The sequence below is a fragment of the Eurytemora carolleeae genome, unplaced genomic scaffold (assembly GCF_000591075.1).
Source record: "Eurytemora carolleeae unplaced genomic scaffold, Eaff_2.0 scaffold164, whole genome shotgun sequence".
NCBI classification, from domain to species: Eukaryota; Metazoa; Arthropoda; class Copepoda; order Calanoida; family Temoridae; genus Eurytemora; species Eurytemora carolleeae.
The window spans coordinates 33,555-45,978 of NW_019396218.1; the positions used below are offsets into that span (position 1 = coordinate 33,555).

General features: G+C 31.8%; 1 protein-coding gene across 1 annotated transcript; it reads right to left on the bottom strand.

Annotated features, from left to right (window-relative positions):
* Positions 1-2,597: 2,597 nt before the first annotated feature.
* LOC111698445 (membrane cofactor protein) lies at positions 2,598-10,218 on the bottom strand. The gene is made up of 6 exons (XM_023468789.1): positions 10,111-10,218; positions 9,265-9,501; positions 8,480-8,548; positions 7,694-7,783; positions 6,931-7,118; positions 2,598-3,240 (listed from the first exon to the last, which is right to left on the bottom strand). The coding sequence occupies exons 1-6, from the start codon at positions 10,129-10,131 to the stop codon at positions 3,237-3,239; spliced, it is 609 nt and encodes a 202-aa protein (XP_023324557.1). The 5' UTR covers positions 10,132-10,218; the 3' UTR covers positions 2,598-3,236.
* Positions 10,219-12,424: the final 2,206 nt, after the last annotated feature.

Here is a 12,424-nt window from a genome sequence, read left to right on the forward strand (position 1 = left end):
AGAATAAAACAATCTATCCTGTCTCCGGTCCTAACTCTATATTTCAGAATAAAACAATCTATCCTGTCTCCGGTCCTAACTCTATATTTAAGAATAAAACAATCTATCCTGTCTCCGGTCCTAACTCTTTATAATTCATTCAACAGTAAGACCGACTTCTTCTATTCTTATCTAATCATCATTTCAAAGATTGACCAATCAACCACCAGTTATAAAATAGACAAATACTCGAGTTTGGAGCCTAGGAGTGGAAGGGTCAACCCCTCTGACCCCTTCATGCTACCCTCCCTGGATCATCAATGCTGAAGAAGAACCCGTTAAAGAACTCAGTCGATATATCTAACATTTTTTTACCATAAACTTTGTGGTACCATCAAATAAAAGTGTATCTGTAAACTTAAGACAGGGTGTATCTTAAGAACTGTTGGGTGTCTTACATTCATTGTATACCAGCACTCCACCAGTCCGACTTGACCGCACTGTACAAGGTACAGCTAAATGTTTACTGCTACGGGAATTGTTTACGATTTTTGACTTCTTCCAACACATTATTAGGAAATAAAATCATGATAAGACACCTACAAACAGTGGCAAATGTATCATTATAAGAAAAAGCATAAATGTCGTCTTTCTTTCAAATTATCAATAACTACATATGTAAAGCAGGGAGTTAGGGTCTTGATATTTTCTAATTCTGTTTTTTATAAAAATATATTTTAAAAAATACTAACACCGGGGGGAGGGGGGTATGCAGGAGAAAACCCGCAGGGCAACTTCCGTCGGACGACACCAGCATGTATTTTAAACTTTTTTCAGTGCTGGTAGTAAACATATGACCATTAGGAAGCAAGGTAGCATTTGAAGAATAGTGTTCTCCAAACTGACAAACTACTGGCAACAATCACAAGTTTTTTGTTATAATTGAATTATAATGTTAAAACTAAGGGGGATTGCATAAACAAGTCAATTGAATGTAATAAGCTCCAAAAACAAATTTAACTTTTCTTTATATTTATAAAGTTTAGATCTCTCAATCTCAGAAATCAAATCAAAAATCATTTTGTTTATTTAAAATTTAACTTTCGGCATACGTGTACATATCTACGTGAAAATTGAGAACATTCGAGTTTTACCATCATATAAAAAAGTTATCACTTCTTTTTGACAAAATTTATATAAAAATGTAAAAACAGGGTGATTCACAAAAGATGATAATTTACAGAGAACTGTTCAGAGAGAATTAAATCAAATTTATGTCCTGTAGTTATTTTAGTTTTTGACTAAAACATTGTTGAACTAAATCATGACAAACCCACTTAAATCCTCCTGAAAGTCGTCTTTATAAAGACTTTGTCTTAAGTTCATTCGAATGTCATTTTATAAATATATACCCCGCATTTTCGAGAACATGTTAAACATATTGTCAGTACATTATTTATGTTTTCTAGGTTTGAAATAAATCCATCAAAATTTTTTTGCAACTAACGCCTTGAATTGCAGGAGAGAGAGATTCAACCTTTACAGCCAACATTTACAGCTAATTTTACACGTAAGCGAACAAAATCAACAGACATACAACAATGTTAACAAAAAACCTATATAATTTCACAAGGATTCGTTATTCTCGGATTGCTGATGGAATATCTTTGAAATATATTTTTGAGAAGAAATGATGCTTCACATATACAAATATTAAAGGAGCTTTCTAGATCGACATTTAAGTCTCATGCTTCATGAGTAACCTTGTATGCTGACTGTAAAGCAGCAATGAAAGATATGCGTCTTTTAACGCATTACACATGTGTGGTGCAGACTCATCTTTCTAAAACACAAAATACATAAAAGTCATGAACATTTTCATTTTACATTTATTCAAATTAAAATGGGGGTCTAAATCTATGTACATAAATCATATACGTAGTTACGTTGAACAAATCTATGTACATAAATCATATATGTACGTTGAAATTAATGCAATTAATAAAAAGATTTTTTTTGACAAAATTCACGTGTGAGTTGTGACACATCAATTTTTGAAAGATTATTCAAATAAATAAATTTTAGATTTTTGCTTAAATATAAAGACAAGACACATTTTATACTTTTTTTAAAACACCAACGTATATGTGTGTCTTGTACCCTAAACAGAGCATTAAACAACATTTTTCAATGTGACGGTGTCCAAAGTGATGATGCCAGAGCATACCAAATATAGGGGGGGGGGGATGTTCTCAGCTTTATAGATTTTCTAATATGAAATACTAAAGTGTATTTGATGCTATTACAAAAACTTACGATGCAATAGTTTTACTAGAAGCATCACTTATAGAGTGAAATAAGTCTGTTTACACTTCACAATAGTCTCATGTTTTTGGACTATTCGATGTCATAACTTGAGTCTTAAAGTCGTCTTCCTATTCCTGAGTTCTCTGGTAATCATAGCAATTACAAAATTTAAGGTTTTATTGATACTTTTAACCTTCACCTGATATTTTAAAAATGTTCTTCCTTCCTGTTTTCAAATTGTTGTCGTCTTTATTCTAAGTTCAGCAAAACGTGAAGGCGACAAAAACAAAAACCAATAAAAAATGTTTGAATCATCATTATTTTTTTTATTTTCTATTCTACGTCAACTTACAGGAGTTCTATTAACAATATACTTTTGCTAAAAATAGATTCACATTTATAATTCATCTTAAATTATCTTTTTTGAAAACGTGAAAACGCCAGACTTTTTTTAACCTGTTTTTGCAAACATTTTCTGCACATATTCCTTTCAGGGTCAATATTTGGCATAGTATTAGCAAAACAAATTTATTTGAAATTGTTTATTTTAAAACATTGATTTTCTTATACTTTTTACCCTGACATAAAATTTAGGGGAAAAAACGAACAAATCGAAAAACTATCGAAATACAAAAGTGTTATAAAGATCGTTTTTGTTTGGGGTTGAACATCTTTTTTTTGGATTTAAATATCACAAAGTTTGATGACTGCAGTAAACTTTTGGAAGTTTTTATAAAAGATTTTAACATAAACTATTGGCCAAAATAAAAATGTAATACTTTCCAAAACAATCATTATTCATAAAACAAAATGTTCATTTTTGACAAATGATAAAATGTCAATCATTGATAAATGTCTAAATAAATAGTAATTAATAACTTTAATGATTATTATTTGTTTAAACTATCACAGCCATATTGAAGGGATACATACATTTCTTCTGTCTTCGTTCATCTGAAAATTAACATTTAATCCAATATTTTTAAATAAAACAGTTTTTTTCATCTAAAAACGGGAAAAGGAAGTTTTTTAGGATGAATATAGGGAGATGGAAGAGTGAGAATGGATGATTATTTTCTACAAAGGGAGGGGTAAAAAAGTTTATATCCAGTTATTAATCTATATATAAATTTAGATTGACTGGGTGTATGTTTATCTGCTTGTTTGAATCCAATAAACGTCAAAACGGCTGAACCGAGCAGGCCCAAATTTTGTGTGGGACCTCACGTGACACCAGGGGAGGTTTATGAATGATTAAAATTTTAAAAATTTGTGTTTAAAAGTTTTTTATTTTTGTAAAATTTTGAAAATGCTCAAAAAAATATTATGAAATCCACCGAAATATTTGGTTTTGTTTTTTACTGTACAAAGAGAAGATGCTCGCAGATAAAGCCACAATTAAAAGTTAAAATAGAAGATGGCCGCTCAGCCTAGTAATTATAAAAAAGAATATTTATAAATTAGGAGCCAATAATTTAGTATTTAAAATGTTTTAATTACCAAATAATATATCTTTTCAAAAATCTGTAAGAGATATGAATAATAGTTGCTTTACTAAATTTAAATTCTGGTCAAAAGTATACAAAATGCTTAGAGAAAATGCATATTTTACAGAAGAAAGATTATATTTTGTTGTACTTTTTGTTTTGCTTTCAAAATAGATCAGTTTGAGCTGAATATATATATCCCCTGTTACTCAACAGCTTTTTACAAAAGATTTATTTTCTGCTTTTTACAGGTTGGCACAAAATAATTTGGCTGAAAATGTTCAGCGTGGAAGCAAAGGCGCATAGGGGGGAAACGTCTCTATAAGAATATACTAAAGGGGGATTTATAGGTCAAAAACAGGAGCAAATGGAGAAAGAAAATTTAAAATTTTAAAATAATACAGATTTATTGTCCTAACAAAGACACATCTAGATCCACCTCTCCTACAAAACACCCCCAAGCTGCTCCTTAAGAAATCAAGGGAAAAGTTGGAAGAAAATTATCATTTTGAACCATTCAAAGGGACCCTTCATTGCTGTAGTGTCATCACCGATTCACAAATGTACTCTGAAAAGCTTTGTCAGATCAATTATGAATTTGATATCCATGTTTTTCTGTCAGAAAAACGACGTTTTCTTAAAATTACGAGGACAGTTTCTGTAAAGAATAGTCAATGGCATTGTCAAAGTAGCAAATATAAATCTTAATCCATGAGATTTACTAAACTTTCAATATAAAAAGTTGACACCCTGCCCAACCCGTAGCTGTTTAAGTTTATTTGGAAAAACAGACAAAAATCTAAATCTTTTTTCTTTCATCGGAAGAAAAGTAAACATATAATATGAAACATTTTCAAAAAAAACTTTCTTTTACTCATCTTAAGGCACCCTGCTAACCTCAATCTTTTTCTAGAGACACCCTATTAACCTCCATCTTTATTAATAAACACCCTGCTAACCTCCATCTTTATTAATAAACACCCTGCTAACCTCAATCTTTTTCTAGAGACACCCTATTAACCTCCATCTTTGTTAATGAACACCTGCTAACCTCCATCTTTATTCATAGACACCGTGCTAACCTCAATCTTTTTCTAGAGACACCCTGCTAACCTCCATCTTCATCTATAGACACACTGCTAACCTCAATTTTTCATCGCTTTTTATCAATGTTCCACTCCTTTCATCCATTCTCTTTTTACAGAGGCAAAATGAAGGTGGTCCAAGAATAAACTCAATACATTTTTATAAAAAGATTTTTCCATTATAAGTGTAAAAATAAAAATAACTCAAATAAAAAATGTAAAATGGTCCCCCCTGTATTCAGGAATATCTTGCAAGAATTGAGTGTATTTAACAATGTGCGTCAACAGACAAATATTGCAACAATTAATTATTTTGGCGTTTAAAATTGGTAAGCAAAAGTTCTAGGAGTGGCTAAAGGAGGGGAAGGGGGGGTACAGAAAGGAGAAGGGAAAGAGGAGGGGGGATAACAAAAGGAAGGGGAGGGTGCGGGACAAAGAAAGAAGAAGAGGGGGAATGCAGAATGGGAAGGGGGGAAGGTGGTAAAGATTAGAATGAAAGGGAAAAGGTGCATAAAATGACAGTAAAGTAGGTGTGAGTATATGTGCAAACTAGTTGTACTACGAAAAGGCAAACAACTGAAAATATGTCCAATATATTTTTCTGGCTTTAACGCCCAAATTTACACAGATTACAAAAATAACCCTGTTGTTGCATGCAAATTTTGTACCAGCCTTTTGTAATAATTTCAAAATTGATTATGTCTTTTAAACTTTTTGCATAGCTACCAAAATCAATCCCTATTTGAAGAATTGCGAGATCCGTCGAATGACGTGGGACCGCTGAATGTTCCCGAATGACCGCGAAAAAAAAATAATCTTTAGGCTTTCTCATTTGCATTCCTCAGCGTGTTCAATTAGGAGACGAAAGATACATTTGAAAACAGGAAGATAAAAAATTGAAATCTAAGGAAGTTTTGTAAACCCTTCATATTTTTCAAACCAAATATGGAGAAATTTTTTATCGCTAACAAAAATTAAAATAAAATACGATTTTTATGTTTCCCAACATATTTGAGACAGAAAACTTTCTACATTTCTGACGTCAAACCCCCTAAGACAGAACATTTATCAAAACGGAAAACTCTAGAAGTTTTGCAAATTGTGCATTGCGGGTTGTATTCGTGCATTGTGCACAGCGGGAATTTTAATTTTGCAAACAATGGTCTCTACTTTGGTTTTGCAAACCAAATATAAAATGTAAGGTTTTTGTAAAAAAAATGATACAGAAATGTAAAACTTCTATTTATTTTCGTTATTAACTATTTTTCATCCCCCGCTTGTTCCCATGCTAGAAATCTAGTCATCTTTTTATAAAAAGATCAAACATGCTTTCAGGACGGGGCCATTTAGTCAAGAGAGGGGGTGGGGTTTTATTGCTAAAAAAGGTAAAATTACCAATTAACATATATTGCTCTTTGAGAGGGTCGTATACAGGATTGTAGACCCCTGTAAACACCCCTGAACTCTGAAATTGGCTTATTTGCATAACAATTTGTGATCCCCCTTGCCCTTCCCTCCGCGATTTATAAAAAGAAATGTTTTTGCACCTTGAATAGTGCACTAGGGAGAACATACATACCTTAAATTCCGTGCTGATTAAAAAATATTTTAAGTATTTACCTAAATTATTTTTCACAGGGTGGGACAAAACAATTTAAGGAATACGTTTCAGAATATAAATTAAGGATTTTAAAATTAAAATGCATTTTTTTATAATTGTTATTTAATATTATTGCCCCCCGACCTTTTTCCTTTTAAACAATTATATGTACCAGGCAATCTTGTTAAATTATGGATTATATTTAACCTGTAATTTCAAACTTTTCATATTTCTAGAAATTGTTGTTATTTAGTTTTCAGCTTGGTTGGATACTAATGAAAATATCGATTTAAGCTGCAGCTAGTTGTTCTTTAATAATTTACCAAATCCAACATTATGGGGAATATGTTGAGACCATTAGGGAATACATGTCTCAGATTTAATTGAATGAACATATTTTAAAGTAACAAAATACAATTATAATGATGAAAAAGATTTTATAGCTTTTAAAAATTATTTGATTAATTGTTTCCTAAGGAAGAATGCCGCCCCAAGTACTATGATGAGTGTGCACGTGGCAGCAGAACCGGTTTTAGATACGGAACTGTGTACAAGATGGCGTCCACCAGGTTTTGGTGTTGTCGGTTTTATAATTTTGTGGCAGATTGGTACACTTGAGTTCCATGTTTCTCCATTCTCACATCCCAGATATTGGGATCCCTATAGATAAAGATACATTTGGGTCTGATAGATTAAATTAAATTATCATAATCATTTTATTTGGTTCTAATAAAAGGCTAATTACTATGGAGAGACTGATTGAATTGTACAATATAGTTCATTGCGCGATAGTGAAAATAGTTAAAAATCATTGATAAAATTCACTTATAGGTAAAAAAAAGTAGTATTTGACAAGAAAAAAAATTTCCAATGTTACTTTTTTTGTGATCAATTATGCATTGAATTTGGAAACAATACTAACTCTAGTAGAATATTGTTAAATGATAATTACATGTAATTAATATCTTGTCTAGTAGAATATTGTTAAATAAAACTAACTTGTAGTTAATATCCAGTATAGTAGAATATTGTTAAACATGATACTAACTTGTAATTAATATCCAGTCTAGTAGAATATTGTTAAATAATACTAACTTGTAATTAATATCCAGTATAGTAGAATATTGTTAAATAATACTAACTTGTAATTAATATCCAGTACAGTAGAATATTGTTAAACAATACTATTTTGTAATTAATATCCAGTATAGTAGAATATTGCTAATATTACTAACTTGTAATTGATATCCAGTATCACAGTAGAATATTGCTAAAGTATCTTCATAGTCAAGATCCAGCCAACCATGAAGGGGAGACACTGGAATCTGAAAATAGTTGACAAATACAGAAATCATCAGAAAGGGGATACGGGTTACCCTAAAGGAGTAGAGTCTTGGACACAAACTCCCAATATCTTTGCAATCTGCTGTAGTAGATATCAAACGTTTACACCATTAGGTTTCATAAATATAGAGATTAGAAAATTAAAGTTTGAGGCAAAAACTCAATTCCTTTTTAGCCATCCAAATCTTCTTTTTTCTATTTTCTTAAGATCCCCCCTCCCCCTCCACACCCCTCCTTGTCTATTCACAAATCTTGTATCTATCAGAAAAAAATGACCTTGCATAATTTTTGAATCTGATTTGATTGGTGAGCTTTGATTAATATTATTTCTATACTCTGCGGGATATCGGCAGCTACGTTATTTTCTATGAAGGCTGGAACACCCTTGTCTGCCCAAATTAGGTTGAATGAATGGAAAGAAATTATAAAAAAAAATAGTTTTCCCCCCAATCAAAATTAGTAAAGGGACTATATAAACAAGTGACTCTCCATTGCTAGAGTGACATGAATTAGATATACAAGTTTTTGTTTTTGAAAACTGTTTATTTTTATTTGTGGTATCTCGTCTAAAGTGATCTGTGCTTTCTTGCTTCAAAAACAATGAAGATATTAACAGAATTTATTTTAAAGTTTAAATTTATCACAGTAAATTATAATTTATTTATTTAAGAGTATACCTGGCAACCTGGTGAAAGACAAACTGGGATTTCTTTACTCCATTCTCCTGTTATGCGACAAATCAGAACCTAATAATAATTTATTCAAATTAAATAAATAAATCTACCCAGAAACAAAGGAACTGAGTGCTTGCTACAAACTCTGATTTTCTAATCCCTATATGTTTGGAACCTGGACCTTCGAAAATTCAAATTATAAATTTGTTAGTTTAAATATGAAAGGTTAACACCATCAGGTTGCAAAGATATAGTGATTAGAAAATTTGAGCTTGTGGTTAAAACTCCTTTGAAAATAAAAGAAGATTTTAAAGTCGCCTCTTATGCAAAACAAAATCTTTTGGACTTAACTCCTCAGCTGATGATGGCTAATAAAATGATTAACTCCTCAGCTGATGATGGCTAATAAATGATTAACTCCTCAGCTGATGATGGCTAATTAAATGATTAACTTTTTGGGTTATTGACTGTTAAATGGCAGCACACAAATCTGTAAAGATTCCAACATTTCAAAATTCAATTTTTTTGTAACTTCAACCCTCGGAGAAAATATGATTAAAACTCGAAATAAAAACCAATCCTTTTTTGGTTATATATGGCAATGTTTAGAATATACAAATTTAAAATTTTGTAAAACACACAGATTTATATGGAAAATATTTTTAGGGGTCCTAGAACTCCTTTTCGAAAAATGATGCGTAAAATATATGATTGATCTGTAATGTCTCATATTTTTGCGTAACCCTGTGCAGGAAATTACGGAAATTTTAGAAAATAATTTGATTTACCCTATTTTCTGGAACTAGAATATGATCAGTTTCACAGAAGAAGTTTACACTTCGACCATCCGCTCCGAAGAAATGGTTTCCGTTCAGAACACGTGGCTCTGGACAGCGCTTCCGCTCACCACGTGGTGGAAACGTAACTTTCTTGACGCATGTACCGTCAAGGTCTCTTACTTGACCAGGGTCACAGCCGGTAGCTTGAAGGTCAGCAGAGTTCAACCAGGTCAAGAGAAGACAAATCTTAAAGAAAAAAGAATGTTGATCGTAAGGTAATGCAAGGACAAAAAGATATAAAAAATTTGTAATCTTTTTTTGATCAAACCGAAATAAAAGCCTAAGACCGTCACGTGTATGAACAAGAATGCACCTGTTCATTAGTTAAATATGTTATTCAACATGTTGATAAACAAACATTTGTCTGTGTCATTTATCCAGCAGAGGTTTAGATTAACAAATAATTTGTATTTTAACTGACTGAAACTCTTTCTTTAATTTTTGCTGATACTGATCAAATAAAAATAATTGAAAATAAAATGGAAGAGAGTAAAAGAATAATTATTTTTAATACATACTTGGTATTATTATTTACCAACGGACATTATGTTTCCCTACAAAGAATTTAAAATAAAATGATGTTGCAAACCTGGAAAATCAGACCTGCAGCGTATAAAAGACATCTGTAGCAAAATGTCCAAAAACTCAACAAACTGACAAAATCACGTTTATATAAGATATTTGTTGCTTTGTTTATAGTTATACCCAACTAATCGTTACAAACACATCGAATAGATATAAAAAAAAATCTTAAAGAAAATCCTTTGAATTTTTAATCTCTTTGATTTACATTACCTTTATTTGAATCCCAAACATTGCTAAGCAGAAAATCAGAGACTAGGAAAATTTACATTTTTCTAGAAATGTTATCAATTTTAATCTGACATTTTTCTAAATATATTTTTGATTTTATCAGCAATATTATCAGGGTATTTTAGAAAAGGCAAGTACACTTTCTCCAGGTTTATAAATTTATGGACTTTTTTATAAAATCTTATCTCTAAGTGACAGCACGACATATGAAAGAACTGTGAGTTATTGAACGTCTAGTTTCAATTTATAGAATTTATGTTTATAATTTTTTACGAACATAAGAGATATCTAAGGCACGAAAAATATTTCGATTTTGATTAATGATGTCTGTTTAAGGTAAAGTTAATTTTTTTGGGGGTGGATTCTTTTGAATCTTACTTTTTCTCGTACACATTTGTCATCTCTTTTGTATTCCCTTTTCACCCCTAAACCCCCCCCCCCATGCAGATATACCCTCGTCTCAAATTTATTCAAGTTTCCCGCATTCCTTTGCTTATATATACATCTGACGCCATAGTTTTGGCATCAAGCTCTATCCTTCTTACATCTCTTCAGTTGGGATAAAATACAACTTTTTATTCTTCTTACTTTTGTTCTGTAGCTTCTTGCGGAGTACCCCCCCCCCCTCTCCCGATTTAACCGATTTTTTAATTGAAATTTTGTCAACTTTGAACGGCCAAAAACCTTCCTGAGTACTTGCCACAAACTCTGATCTTGTAAACCCCCATCTTTGCAATCCAATGTCGTGGACCGTAGATTCTGTTAGCTCAAATATATAATTTAAGTTTAAAATATTACAGGTTTACATCATCTGGTCACAAAAATATAGGGATTAGACAATTTAAGTTTTTGGCATAAATGTTGAATATTGCATATGCGGTAGTCAAATTGAGTAGAAGTTTTTAGCATCACTACTCCCCCCTCTCCCTCTAGCAGAATATACCATGTATAATTAGTATACAAGTTCTTAGGAGTATTTCTCCCCCCCCCACCTCTCCCTCATTTATAGCAGAATATACCATGCATAATTAGTATACAAATTCTTAGGAGTATATCTCCCCCTTCATTTCTGCATATATAAATAACACTATTATTGCATAATGAATATTCAAATATACAACTGAACAAAAACCATACTGGATGTCAAAAAAAAATGAACATTAAATTTGTATACCAAATTTGAGATTTTAGATGATCAAAATACAAACTTATTTTTATAACCTGTTTAAGTGTTGTCAAGAAATATATTTTACCACTTGTAAAAGTGTTCAAGCTCAAAGCCGGCTTAATCAAATTCATGTAGATAATTGATAATACTTTTTAAACAAATTTGAGATATTAGTATCTATATTATATTGTGCTAAAATCTGTTTATGAATTCTTTTTTAGAAAAAAAAACTACCCATAGCTGGCAAACTTACTTGCTCATGCAACCATTAAAATCAGTAAACCAAAGGTTGGAAGCTCTCACGCAAAAAATTTATCAGCATTTTGCCAATATCTCCATAAAACTAAAGCAAGAAACAAGTGCTTTATAGTTTTAATATGTATATTTCTAGAGTTACCAAGAAATGTGCGAGTTAGTGAGTTAAAAGGTCAAGTCATTGTGACACTTTACAGTAAACATTTCGTAGCAGTCTGGATCCATGTGAAAGTCGATCTAAAGTGATGCAACTTTTCTTAGCATTCTGGATCCATTTGAATGAGATAATACAATCAAGTGCCCAGTTTTCATCGTAGTCCGGATCCATGTGAATGAGATAATACAATCAAGTGCCCGGTTTTCATCGCAGTCTGGATCCAAGTGAATTAGATAATACAATCCAGTGCCCAGTTTTCATAGCAGTCTGGATCCAAGTGAATTAGATAATACAATCCAGTGGCCAGTTTTCACGGTAGTCTGGATCCAAGTGAATTAGATAATACAATCCAGTGCCCAGTTTTCACGGTAGTCCGGATCCATGTGAATTAGATAATACAATCCAGTGCCCAGTTTTCATGGTAGTCCGGATCCATGTGAATGAGATAATACAATCCAGTGCCCAGTTTTCATAGCAGTCTGGATCCAAGTGAATTAGATAATACAATCCAGTGCCCAGTTTTCACGGTAGTCTGGATCCAAGTGAATTAGATAATACAATTCAGTGCCCAGTTTTCACGGTAGTCTGGATCCATGTGAACTAGATAATACAATCCAGTGCCCAGTTTTCATGGTAGTCCGGATCCATGTGAATTAGATAATACAATCCAGTGCCCAGTTTTCATAGCAGTCTGGATCCATGTGAATACAATCCAG